Source organism: Loxodonta africana, chromosome 8 (genome assembly GCF_030014295.1).
Source record: "Loxodonta africana isolate mLoxAfr1 chromosome 8, mLoxAfr1.hap2, whole genome shotgun sequence".
NCBI classification, from domain to species: Eukaryota; Metazoa; Chordata; class Mammalia; order Proboscidea; family Elephantidae; genus Loxodonta; species Loxodonta africana.
The window spans coordinates 21963547-21977008 of record NC_087349.1 but is presented as its reverse complement, the minus strand read 5'-3'; the positions used below and the strand labels follow the sequence as shown (position 1 = coordinate 21977008).

Genomic DNA, 13462 nt, shown 5'->3' with positions numbered 1-13462 from the left:
GGTGGGGAGCAGGAGCTGAGGAGCAAGAGGAGAATGGACGTGGGTGGTAGGTGTGTGTGATAGGAAGACTAAAATGCACACCTAGGATGACTTCTGTCTGCAACCTGATCAGCTGTAGACATTAATTCCAAGTCTGTGCCTTTCCTTGTGGGCTTGTAAACCTAGATTGCTCGAGGAAGAGAAATCAGATCTAGGCTTCTCACTTAAGCCGCAGTGACAATGCTTCTAGCAAGCCTGGGGGCAGGGGTGGGGGGAGGGTGGGAAGGGTGAGGTGCAATTGGGTATCTATTTCTGTCATTAAGATGTAGAGTGTTACCCCATTTGTAGGTGAGGAGGGTGACTCTGAGAATGTATGAACATACAAAAAGATGTGCTTTCAGGGGGTGCTATCTATCCTGTGTGTATGCGTTCTATCTACCCCTACCCCTCCTGGATTTCTAGGGGCGTTGATGGCTCCCTGAAAACTTTCTGGTAGGCAATTCACTTGACTGCATCTTGCCATCCCCTCAAAATCAGCAGTGCTGAAGTCGGACACCTCATGCTCCCCTCCCTTGGTAACTCGCTTCTTCCCGGCCTCCCATGGTCATCGAGCATGGCCATCCTCTCAAACATTCCGGCTCAAGACCTTGGCATCATTGTTCATTCTCCCTTTCATTCCCTTCACCACACCTGGAAAATTCTCAGGTACTTCCTGGACATTGCCTCTGGAGTGTTTACTCCTTCTTAATGACTACTACCACCACTGGACTCCAGGCATTTCACCAAGAGCCTACACCATTCCCAGCGCTCCCTGTAGCACTCCCTGCAGCACTCCCTACCACCAGTTCTGTTCCCATCCAATCTCTTCTCCACTCCACCACCCCACTTAGTTGTTGTTAGCTGCCGTCAAGTCAGCCCCCAACTCACAGCAAGCCCATACACATGGGAGAGGACCATTGTGATCCATAGGGTTTTCATTGGCTGATTTTCAGAAGTAGATTGCCAGGCCATTCTTTCTAGGCTGTCTTAGCCTGGAAGCCCCACTCAGCATCACATAAGCCTCCACTGAGAGATGGGTGGTGGCTGCACTTAAGGGGCTTTGGCCGGGAATGGAACCCAGCTCTCCCACATGCAAGGTGAGAATTCTCCCGCTGAAACACCACTGCCCTTGTATGGTACCAATTGAGCTTTCCTATAATGCTGCTTCCATCCCATCATTCCCTTGTTCACAACTCTTTAGGGCATCTCATTGCTCTTACTTCTGCCCCTTCCCAATCAATCCGACTTTCCCGACTTGGAGAATCACAATGGCATTGTAGAAAGAGCTTGAGCTTAGCTATCACGTAGACCTACAATCCAGAGATAGTAAGACTTCAGTCCTAACTAGTTCTGTGACCTTAAGCAAATTGCTTTACATTTCTAGGTCTTGGTTTCCTTATCCGTAAAATGGTAATAATATCTACTTAATAGGGTATTGTGAAGGTTAGATGACAATCCGAATCTGAACATAGACCCCCCCATACCTGTTCACTCCTTTCCTCCATTTCCTACCAGTTTTCTACATAAATGCCATATTGTAGCCAAAATGAATCCCCCTAGGCTTGAGTTTCTTACTATTCCATGAAGCGTTTGGATTGAATGAAATTTCTCAGGCTCCTTCATGTCTGACCTTCCAGGAGACAGTATATTACAGTAGTGAAGAGCTAATCTCTGGATTCAGCGGGACCAAGGTTCTAATCAGATTTTCATCAGTGAAACTTGTTGTTTGACCATCGACAAGGCCACTTTCTCATGAGTTAAATGGGAATGTAGTGTCTATCTCAGACAGTTGTTGTGAACATGACATGAGATAATGAACGTCAAATGCCTGGACCCTCCAATAGGCTCACTGTCTATCAGAAAATTCTTAGTAAATCTTACCTGTTGACTGAAGTCCAACTCTGATGGTTTTGCACCATTCATTTGATATTTTAATTAATTTTTGCTGCATTTCCCTATATATTAACTTCACATGTGTGGTCCTGATCCCTCATCAAGAATGGAAAAATTGCATTATTCTCTCTCCTCCTACAGGATCTTACCAAGTTTTCTCCCATAACCCAGAGGTCAGTCAATAACTGACAGATTGCTGAAGGTTTCTATTTCCTGTTCTGTACCCAGGTCGATGGGATGCTACCTGCCGAAATCCACAACCTCCAGGAGAAACTACTGTATGAAACAGAACAGGAACCCCAGAGTCAAGATCCATGAGAAAACTATCTGTTACACAACTTTTCCTACCCAGTTTAGCAGAACACCTGTTTCGAGAAACAATACATCACAACGGGCCACCCCCAAGACCTTTGTGTGCATCTGACTCAGTACAGAGGGTCTAGAAGAGGGTGGAAAATGGGGTTCCAGACTGCTCTAAGCTCTGTCCAGAAGAAGAGAGACCAGATGGTAACCAGTGCTTCCATTAGTCATCCCCATCCCCAGCTGCACCACTAGACTATTTCCAGTGACCCCATTAGGAGCCAGCCTTGCCCTCAGGGATTCAGAATCCAGATATTACTCTAAATGTGTCCATTTGGTCTAGAAAGAATGAAGGACTGGTAATTGTATGGGCATAGGGTAATGGTAATAATGTCTTATGCCTGAACGGTCCTCCACCCCCAGTTTACCAGACATTCCCACCATATCATTACCTTGACCTAGCAAGGTGGGTATGACAGGTACTTCCCCTACCACTGCTTTCCACCTTTTGCAGGGAGCTGAAGTGATTTGCCCAAGGTCCCATGACTAGTCACAACAAAGCTAGGCCTCTGACTCAATTCTTCTCTTATATCCACCATTCTTTCCACCAAAGCAGAGCTTCCAAAATGTCTGTCATTCTTGCACTATTTTTATGACTCTGGCCTTTATCTACCTAGTAGGAGCCATGGTGGCACAGCAGTTAAGCATTTGGCTGCCAACCAAAAGGTCAGAGAAAAAGGCCAGTTCGAATCCACCAGCCGCTCCTTGGAAACCCTATGGGGCAGTTCTACTCTGTCCCATAGGGTTGCTATGAGATGGCAATGGGTTTGGGATTTTTTGGATCTGCCCTATTAATATTTTTATCATCATAGACTCTTAACTGCATTTATTTAGAAATAAATATTTTTATCATTCTCATAAATGGAAAACTAAAACCACTTACCATTAATAGAAATTGACTACAATGATAAATACAATGAGAACAAGACTATATATTCTCAAATTCTAGTTAGACTTTCCCTCCCTGCCCAAGGTTCAGAGGCTGAAACTCCTCTACTGTTTGTTAAAAAAGGAGATTAACATCTGTTACAGAGGTGCTCAAGATTAGGACCAAAATGAAGCTTTCTCCTTGATGCAATCAGTACTGAAAGGGCATAGGAAAGGGAATCATTTTCTCACTTCTGACTCAACATTATTTAAAGCAGTCTCCACAAGTCTCCTAAAATGTTCTTAAATGCCAACATGATGCCTGTCCCCTACTTTGGAAAAATTGCACCATACCACGAATTCCTGGTTTTTAATTCTGTTGAAAAGAGTATGTTGAGACCAGAACATTAGAGATTTATTTTGCATAGAGGAAAATGACCTTAGGTTTCTGTAAGTAGATACAAAAGAATTGATTTTTTAACCCAGTAAGTAAGTATTGAAAACATGAGAGACTGGGGCATCTCCTTTGCTAGGGAATGTTAAGAACAGGTCAAGACGTGGGATGGAATACATTCTGCAGGGAGATGGGAGCTGGTGGAGAGGGGTCATTTGATGCAGACTCTTTTCCACAGCATTCCATAAGTACATGCACACACTCAGGTGCTGCACACACATGCTCACACTTGCCCTGTCCCCCACACGTGGCCATCCATCCTCTGCTTGAATGTACTCAGCCAGGGGGCCTCAGCTGAGACAGCTCTTTCTGTTGCCAGCATTAGTCCTGTTGCCGAAGTGATTGGCTTATTATCAGACGGCGCTGTGCAGATAATCACCTCACAAAACCTCACCCATTTCTCTAGCAAGACCTCCAGTTTGGGAGTAGAAAAGGCAGGACGGGCTGGGTGTGCTTGATTACCCTTGGAATTTCACTCTACAGCTGCCCCATCCCTTAGAATTTTCTGCGATGGTGGAAATGTTATATAATCTTTACTGCTCTTAGTACAGTAGCCACCAACCTCACACGATTTTTGAGCATTTAAAATGTGTCTAGTGGGAAAGAGGAACTGGCCTGTTAATTTTATTCAGTTTCATATGCTTAAATAGACTCAGTGGTTGGTGGCCACTCTATTGAACAGCACAGCTCTAGAGTATGTGATGATAGACTTTTTGAAGGACAGAAAGCCAAACCCACTGCTGTCAAGTCAATTCTGACCCTATAGGCCAGAGTAGATCTGCCCCATAGTGTTTCCAAGAAACAGCCAGTGGATTCAAACTGCTGACTTTTTGGTTAGCAGCTCAGCTTTTAACCACTGCTCCCGCAGAGCTCCTGTACCTGCCCTCGATGGGAATAAAACAAACATGTCTACCCCCGCCGCACCTTGCACATCATCATTCCATCTCCTGCCCTTCAAAAGAAGGAAAGAATTTGGAGAGATGGGCCCATCCTTCATTCAGAATATCCTCTTCTTCATTCCCTTTTCTCCATACTCCTCCCTGCTCTTATATCCCAAGACTTCCTAGGAGGAGTCTAGAGCTTTCTCTGCAAGGAGACACAACTGAGAAGATATGAAACTTGCTTCCAAGGATAACCAAGAATACATGCCCCAGGGGCATGCATAATTGAAAAGAATATGAAAATGGCATTTGTTGTTACAGAAAAATGCATACACAATTATGGAATTATTGCCTATTTTCTTAGATTAAGGCATTATTGTAAACTTTCTTAGATGTTGTAATGGTATTGTGATTATGTATGACAAAGTCCTAATTTTTGGAGATGCATGCTGAAGGACTTAGGGGTGAAGTGGATGATGTAATGTCAGTGTGTATGTTTGTGTGGGTATATGAGCACCCACACACCAAAGTAGATAGCTCGTAGATAGATAGATTCATAGATAGGTGGTATATAGATAGCTGATAGATAGATAGACAGATAGATAGCCAGACAGATACTCCAGATAGATAGATTGAAACAAAAAATAACAAATCTGTTGCTGTTGAGTCAGTTCCTACTCATAGTGACCCAACAGGACAGAGTAGACTGCCCCTTAGGGTTTTCAAGGAGCAGTTGGTGGATTCGAACTGCTGACCTTTTTGGTTAGTACCCAAGCTCTTAACCACTGCGCCACGAGGGCTCCAGTAGATAGATAGATAGAGAGAGAGAGAGAGAGATACGTAGATACATAGATAGATACATAGATGACAGAGTGCAACGTGGCAAACTGTTTACAAATGTGAAATAGAGGGGTAGGTGTATGGGTGCTTGTGAGAAACACTTGGTAGACAACAGGAACTCTGCTAATTAAAAAAGAAGTTTTATTACTGAGGAGAGGAGTCCTCTTGCATCCAGTGTAAGAGGTGGACAGGCATGGCTTCTCCAGCCCATTCCCTCAAGTGATGCATGGGAGGGGCAGTGAGGCAGGGCCAGGTGAGGTCTGCAGGTGAGGACGAGATGGCAGGCAGGAGGAAGGAGCAGCGACCTGCTTGGGCAGGCAGTATTAGATTCTACCTTCCCTTTCTCCTTTCTACTCTTCCCTCATTCCAGGGCTACAGCGGTGGGAGACCAGGACAGAGCAGAGTTTGGGGGGCACCAAGACTGGCAGCAGGGGCAGTGAAAGGAAGGGCAAGGATGGCAAAGCCGAACTGAACCCAGGGAACTCAGCTCTGTGGGCAAGCAACCTGCAGGGACAAAGAGAGGGTGAGCCTGGACTTGTTGCTCCCACCCCCACCCCTCAACACCACTGGAGGGAGAGTGGCCATGATGTTGGTTCCCTACCCTGAATATACATACTCGAATCCCAATCCCACCCCCTTTCTCCTTCTGTGGCTGCCAGTGGTTCTGTCTGCTCAAAGAGTACAGTCTCCTCAACTTTGAGGGCCATGCAAGGACTGAGAAGAGCTGTATCAAGGTTCATTTGATGATCCCAACTAGAGATCTGTGCCCTCTTGAGGGTCAAAGATCAGTCATCCTTCCCATATCTTGCAGGATGAAGGCCTGGCCTGGATTCTTACCCCAGCAGGGCTCGAGCCTGGCTTCGGGTGGGGTGTCAGTCAAACACCTGTCTGGTGCTATCCCCCAGTACAGCTGATAGCAGGAGGGACCAAGGGGTTCCAGGGTAGGCAGGGCTGCTGTCGACACACTTCCAGGGGACTGCTAGAAAAATCAAGAGATCTCAGCTGCCAGTGATGCCTTCTGTTTAGCAGAATGGGCTCAAGATCTGTCTGCAACCCAGTTTGTATCTGTGCAACTCCTGAGTAGGCTGTAGGGATGGCTCTTTCTGGAAGTGCGCATTGTGGGTGCCTCAGGCAGTTGAGGATTCTAGCTCAGGCCTTCACCAGGAATAGGGGAAACAGTGAGTCCTTCAGTCTCCCCAGCTCACAAACTCCATCTCCTCCTGGGTACCTGTGCAGTGATGATCCCTGGGGAAACACCTGGTCCAGTTAGACCCTGTGAAGCACCTAGAAGGTGAGAGTGGAACCACTCAGAGAGAGGATGGGGCAGGTGGGGAGGGGTAATGGTGAGTCGGAGAGGTCAGATACAGGGAGTGTTTAGGAAAGGCAGTAATTTCTTACGGGGGTGGGAAAAGATGGATGGAAACCTATAGAAAGGAAGGACTAAATTCCAGGGATGGTAAATTGGGGACAGTGCAGCCCATAAGAGTAGGGACAGTGCAGTACTTACTACTGCACCTGGCACAAGGGAGGTGCGAAATAAATGTTTGGTGAATGGATGGATGGACGGACGGACGGACGGACGGACGGGTGGGTGGGTGGGTGGGTGGATGGATGGATGGATAAGGGTGCAGAGAAATCACCTGGCAGCTGTGTTTCCCACTTGAGTTTCTCTTGCCGGCGCCATTTGGCTCTTCGGTTGGAAAACCATACCTGAGGGAGGTCAGTGACAATGGAGTAGGCTGTGCTCTCTGCTGTCCAGCCCTCATCAGGTGTCTCTGGCCTGAACTCTGAGCAAAGACCCTTCCTTGGGCCTGACCTGATGTCCTATCTCCCTGTTCTGGCCTTTGCTGTCTGTCCCTTCCCTCAACTCTAAGGCTTGGGATGAGAGAGAGAAGAGAGAAATAGCAGAAGAGGGCAAGGAAGGCCTTACCTCTGATTTCTGCATGGTCTGTTCCCACCTTCTTGCTTCCCCGTCCACCTTACGGGAACCCAAAGCCCTGCCTGACATGGGCTCATTCTCCTTGTGGTTTGTGCACACTGTGTCACAAAGCTCACTCACCCTCACCGTGTCCTCAGGCAGGGAGGTGGCAGCAGCCAGCTTACCGCGGGCCACTGAATCAGGATACTGCCCACGCTGGAACTCTGCAGGGATTGGGCTCACAGAGTGAGGGCATGGGGAGAAGAGCAGTCATGGGTCTCCCCTCAGGGCCCACTCCCCAGCTGCTACAGCCCTAAACTGCCCTCCTCCCCAGTGCAGGGCCTCCCATGGCCTCCATCTCTCAGTCTTTGCCCAGGCCCCAGGGTCACTGCCTTCATCAGTCACATCCACCTCTGACCCACCATGTGCCCTGCCCCAGCACCTTTTTCCAGTGCCTCAGCTTGACCTGGGGAGAAAATAGTCCGATTCCGGTGGCCAGTCCCTGGGTGAGGACCCCGGGGAGCCTCGGAGCCACTATGGAGAGTAGGAGGAGCTGGAGCCAAAACAACTGCAAAGAGGGCAATGGTTTGTGATACTTTGTGGTGGTGATCCACAAGCCCCTGGGATGGGGGTCGGGGCTAGGGGACAGCATGGTATAAAAGCAGAGGCAAGTGGCTGGAGCATTCACAGGTACTTGGAGGTGGCTGCAGGAGCACTTGATGGGATACATGATCAATATCAGGGTGGGGTACATACTTAGTGCTTTGGGGGACAAAGTAGCAGGGTTCACCCCAGTTGCCTGACTCCACAGAGCCTGAAGGAAGCTCTGAGAAGCTGTGAATGAGGCAGAAGAAGGGCATGGAAAGTCTAGTCCTGACTCTTCCTCAGCCTGTCTTGTGAACTTGGAGGTTTGGGGACCAGAATTCTGTTCTAGGACCTGCAACCTCTACTTGGTGAACTTGGGTAAGTCCCTTCACTTCTCTGAACCTCAATTTTCTTCCACTGAGAGAGAATAGGATTCCCTTCCAGGCCTGCCTTATTGGGATGTTGTGAGGATGGTCCAAGAAAGGACTATAAAGGGCTTCAAAGACTCAAAATGCTGAAGATTTGACTGTGCTTATCTCAGTGGCAGCTCCAAGACCCACCTGGCGGCCCATACTGTGCCCAGGGCAGTCCCTGGTCCTCCTGTAGTGTTCGCAGGACTCGGTTGATGGAGGAGACCTGGAGGTGTTGGGGTGTTGAGTGGGGAGATAGTGCACCAGCCAGGGTTGCATCCTGAGAATATTTTCCTCCATCCTTTCTCCCCACCTGCACATCTTTCCTGGCAGCCTCCTCTATCACCTAAAGCTTTCTTCTTCTACCTCTCTTACCACCACTATTAAGGAGAGAAACTTTTGGATCAAAAAAGAGCCCCGTAGCCCTGACTCCCAACCTGGATTGCCCACATTGCCAAGTAAGAAGGAATTTTATTCTTCCCCAAAACAACAAAAAACAAACAAACCCGTTGCCATTGAGTCAATTCCAACTCATGGCGACCCCATGTGTTGCAGAGTAGAATTGCTCCGCAGGGTTTTCTTGGCTATAATCTCTTTCAGAAGCAGATCACCAGACCTTTCTTCCATGGCACCACTAAGTTCAAACCACTAGCCTTTAGGTTAGTAGCCAAGGGCAAACCATTTGCACCACCCAGGGACCTTTTTCTCCCCAGACAGCCCATTTGCCAGCCCCTGTGGCAGAAGGAGCACTTACACTGGGAGTTTTGTCCTGGGTGCAAAGCCCTTCAGCACGCAGCTGGCGTTGGATTTCCCAGGCAAAGAGAGCTGGACACTCACCCTTCAGCTGGGCGATTCGAGCCACCACAGGGGGCGTAGCCAGCCTGGGCTTGCTTCCCCCAATACCCTTGGGCTCCAAGACACCTGTGCGATAGTAACGCCCTAGGATCTTGCTCACACAGCCATTAGATACCTGGGTCAGGTGAGAAACAGGAATAGGTAAGGCAGGATGGGTAGAAGGTGAGCGTTTCTACGACAGAAGGAAGCTACAAGGCAAAGCCAGATTTACTGGAACAGACCACAGAACTATGGAGTTCAGCCTCACCCTTGGATGCCTGCCTGCAGTTCCCCTTCCCAACATCCAAGAGGGTCTTCTAGGAAGTAGCCCAGGCCCCAGAGACCCCCAGAGTCCAGAACAGCCCCATACTTTGGCATTAAGAGGGACTCCTTCTTCCTGTCTGCCTGTCCTCATCACTGGCAGAAGGTCCCAGCACACTACCTTAAGGCTCCGTGAGATGTCGCAGGGCCGCATTCCACTGACAGCTAGTCGCACAATCTGCTGCCGGGTGTCCAGGGGCAGGGGCCGACCATTCACAAAGAGCCCCCCAAGCTGATTCATGCTGCTGATCCCTGGGCAGGAAAAGGAGGCATCCACACCCCATCTCCCCACTCCCCGCTGCCTGTGGCATGGAGGACCACACCTGGGAGAAGGTTACTCAAGTTCCTCCAGGCTAGCTTTCCACTGTTCAGAAAGTCTGCCTCCAGGGTCCACAAAACATGCCATTTTCTTTGAATGTTGGCATAGAGTGAATCTTAGCTCCTTGGCCATATGTGCTGGCCTTCCTGATCTAAGAGGGGAAGCAGGGTGGTGCAGGGAAGGGGTGACTGGGAAAAGCTTTCCCTAGAACATTGGCCAAGGGCAGATGAAACCGTGGAAATGAAAGCATCTCCTGTTGTTGTTGTTGTTGTTGCTGCTGCTGTTATTGTTGTTGTTAGTTGCTGTTGAGTCAGTTGCGACTCATGGGAACTACATGTGTGCAGAGTAGAACTACTCCCTATGGTTTTCAAGGCTGTGATCCTTCAGAAACAGATCACCAAGCCTGTCTTCCTAGGTGCCTCTGGGTGAGTTCGAACTGCCAGCCTTTTGGTTACTAGTCCGGTGCTTAACGAAACAAACATGCCCACCTCCACCGCCCCTCCCCAATCCATCATCATTCCATTCCCTGCCCTTCAAAAGGGGGAAAGAATTTGAAGAGATGAGCCCATCCCCCATTCAGAATATCTACTTCTTCCTTCTCCCTCCCCATATTCTTCCCTTCTCCCACATCCCAAGACTTCCTAAGAGGAGCCTAGGAGGATGTCCCTCCTCCCTCACCACTTCTCCCTGTTCTTCCCACTTCTCCCAGGCTTCTTACCGTCCTGCTGCATGCTCCAGCGACCCACCTCACCCAAGCACAGGGAGCTACCCGGGAGGACTGCGAATGGGAGCCCTTCTCCGCCTTAGGCTGAGCCTGCAATGATAGGAGGTTATTTGGGTGAAATCTCTGGCTTGGAATGGTCTTGGGGTATCGGGTTTTGTGATACAGGGTCAGGTTTCTAAAAGTTGCCAGTCGATCATCTAAGTAAAGAAAATTAGCCTTGGCTTTACTTAAGATTTTCTGTGATGAACTTAAACATCACAGGGCCTGCCGAGTGATATCCAGATAAAGGGCTGGGAGGTTAGGAGGGCTCTCATTTCCCACACATCCATGACAAGAGGTCAGAGAGATGGAAAGGGAATGATGCTTCCAAATGCCCAGGCGTTCCCTTTTCCAAAAGGATAACTGTTGTCTCTGATCCTTCATAGACCTTCTTCTCAGCCCTGGCTGGCACACTAGGACCAGGGTTCCTGCCTTCTGAGTTCAGACTCTATAGAGACAAAACCCAAAACCAGCCAGGGGAGGGCATCAGTGACCAAAGTGACCCAGGTTCGAGGCTGGAGACCCCAAATTCAGGGTTCTGCCTTCACCATTAGGCAGCTCCTGAGGTAGATTCTCCAAACCACTTCCTTCAGAGTAATTCAGGGGGCTCATGGGACTCAGCTCTAGCCCCAGGCAGTGAGGCTCTGGTCCCACATACTGGAAGTAGAGATGAACCAGGTGAAGTCCTGGATTCCCCTGAAAGACACATCTCTTGGCTGCTTCTAACTTGCTCCAGTTTTTGTTTCCCGTTAACTACGAAAAGTTCTAAATCTCTCAGTGAGTCTCCATTCTCAGGAACTACCTCTCTGAAATTCTTGCATTCAACAAGCATTTACTGAAGGCATATTGAAGGGAGGGCATGAGAAGCAGGAAAGAGCTGTCTGCTGACGGACACAGAAGCCATCATGAGCACAAGAGAGTCTCTGAGCAGCAAGGACACAGGTCACAGGCCACCATGTCTTTCTTGTTTTCATCAGCAATTAATGGGAATCTAAGCTGCTTCCTTTGGCCCCTGGAGCCCTAGCAGGGCTGGAGGTCACCCCAGGGAGCAGCTTATTCATAGAACTTCCCTGTAATAACCATGCTATCTTGGCTTAGTTATCTAATTTGCAAGTATTAAGTTGGAATCGACTCGACAGCACTGGGTTAAGTGAATAAGGTATTAAACCCATACCCGTTGCTGTCGAGTCGATTCCGATTCATAGCGACCCTATAGGACACAGTAGAACTGCCCCATAGAGTTTCCAAGGAGCACCTGGCAGATTTGAACTGCTGACCATTTGGTTAGCAGCTGTAGCACTTAACCACTACGCCACCAGGTCGTGAGTATATTGCCGATTGTTCAGAAGAAAGGAAGTAAAAAGAAAAGGGAAAAGGTCTTTGCACACCGAAAGATTACAATGCAATGGGGAGAAGAGACTAGCAGAGGTCAAACAACAGAGTATGGAAAGTACACAAAGAGTATGGAAGCCAGAGCTTTGTTTCTAAGTTCAGTGGCTAAATTGGCTTTTCCTCACTCCTTTCCTGGCAGGTAGATGTATATACACTCCCCCTGAAGTTCGCATCTTTCCAGAAAGTCAGGAAGGAAGGCAGCAGTGTTTCAAAGGAAGCAGCTGAGGCACAAATCGGGGTTCCCCATTCAGGTACCAGCCAGGGAGTAAAACGAGTCAGTTCCTCACCAGAAGCCAACATTTCTGGCTTCTAATCCTGGGGCTCTCTTTCTCTGCCCCTACTCCTGCTTCATGTTTGTGTGTTTACCACCAAAGCCATGGAGAGAGGGCAGTCAAGCTGGGACGTGCAGGGCTATGCCAGGACAGGGGGAGGAGTACAGAATATCAGTCAAACCCTGAGTCCTTGATAGGACTCTGTCCACCTAAGTGCCCAGAGCTGTGGGCTCTCAGGTCCAAATCTAAATCCTCTCCATGCCCCAACTCACAAACAGAAGCCCCACTCCCAATCGTCACACAAAATCCCCATCAGACATGTGAACTTGCCTAATGAATAACTGGTGCTCACAAGGTGGGAAAGAAGGACAGAGGGTGGAGGGGCAGGAGGCCAGGTAGCAGGAAGGACAGAGGAGAGAAGCTGGGCTTGGCCACACAAAGACTAGTAGACAGCATAGGAGCAGAACAATGAGCCTGTAGGTAAGCTACCTGTGTGGAGACAACCAGGTGGGAGCTCCAGCGGCAGGCTCTGTCTCTTTGGCCAGGCTCCTGAGCCCCCCTGCAGGATCTAGGGGTGGTGGTCTGGTCCTGGTAACAGTTTCCACTCTCTGCTCCTCCTTCCGTCCTGCCAGGGGGTCCAGAGCTAGGACAGCCTGTGCTCAAGAGCAGAGGGCAGCCTTCTGGGAGCAGCCAGTGATGTCACAGGCCATGAACGGAGGAGAGAGGAGGAGGGAGGTGTGCACGGGGCTGGCTGAGACTAGCCCTGAGGCAGGGCAAACCACAGCCAATGGCCCACTGTGTCCTTCCATGGCAAGTCCTCAGAGTCCATCCTGTGCCCACCTATCACTCCAGAGCCACTCTTATGCAGGTCCCCCAGACCCACAGTTCACCTACTCAAGTGCCATTACTCCTGAGGGGAATGGGAAACATGGAAGGTGGGAACTTCAGAATGTGTCCCCAAAGCTGTGAATGACATAGGGCACAAAGGCTTCTTCCAGACCCACAGACAGAGATTCCAGGCAGAATGCACTTGCATGGGATTTAGGTCAACTCCTGGGCCATGTGTGCATTGTTACAAAAGAGAAATGCACATACAGAATGACATAAATACCGACCATGGTGGCCCCTAAAACTCTGGGAGAATGTGGGTGCATGGATAACAGTATGTGTTGCATAGCACCAGTTCTCTCCAAAGGGTGTCCTCACCAATTCTTCAACTGGCTCCTTTACGGAGGTGATGCTGAAGGTGCGTTCTTGCCTGGGAGTAGGGGGACCTTGGACTTTGTAGCATTGACAGTGGTGGCAGGGGTGGGATGAGCCACTGAGGGTAGTTAG

The 13462-nt window shown here is 49.1% G+C and overlaps 1 protein-coding gene across 1 annotated transcript in view; it reads right to left on the bottom strand.

Moving 5' to 3' along the window:
- Positions 1-5685: 5685 nt before the first annotated feature.
- The window catches only part of PAX4 (paired box 4), a 36020-nt gene continuing 28243 nt past the window's right edge, over positions 5686-13462 (bottom strand). Inside the window, 11 exon segments of the mRNA XM_064290396.1 lie at positions 5686-5745; positions 5747-5817; positions 6151-6292; positions 6542-6597; positions 6954-7023; positions 7373-7455; positions 7674-7799; positions 8377-8452; positions 8981-9246; positions 9249-9279; positions 9503-9683. Coding sequence (XP_064146466.1) covers positions 5686-5745; positions 5747-5817; positions 6151-6292; positions 6542-6597; positions 6954-7023; positions 7373-7455; positions 7674-7799; positions 8377-8452; positions 8981-9246; positions 9249-9279; positions 9503-9683 — 1162 coding nt within the window.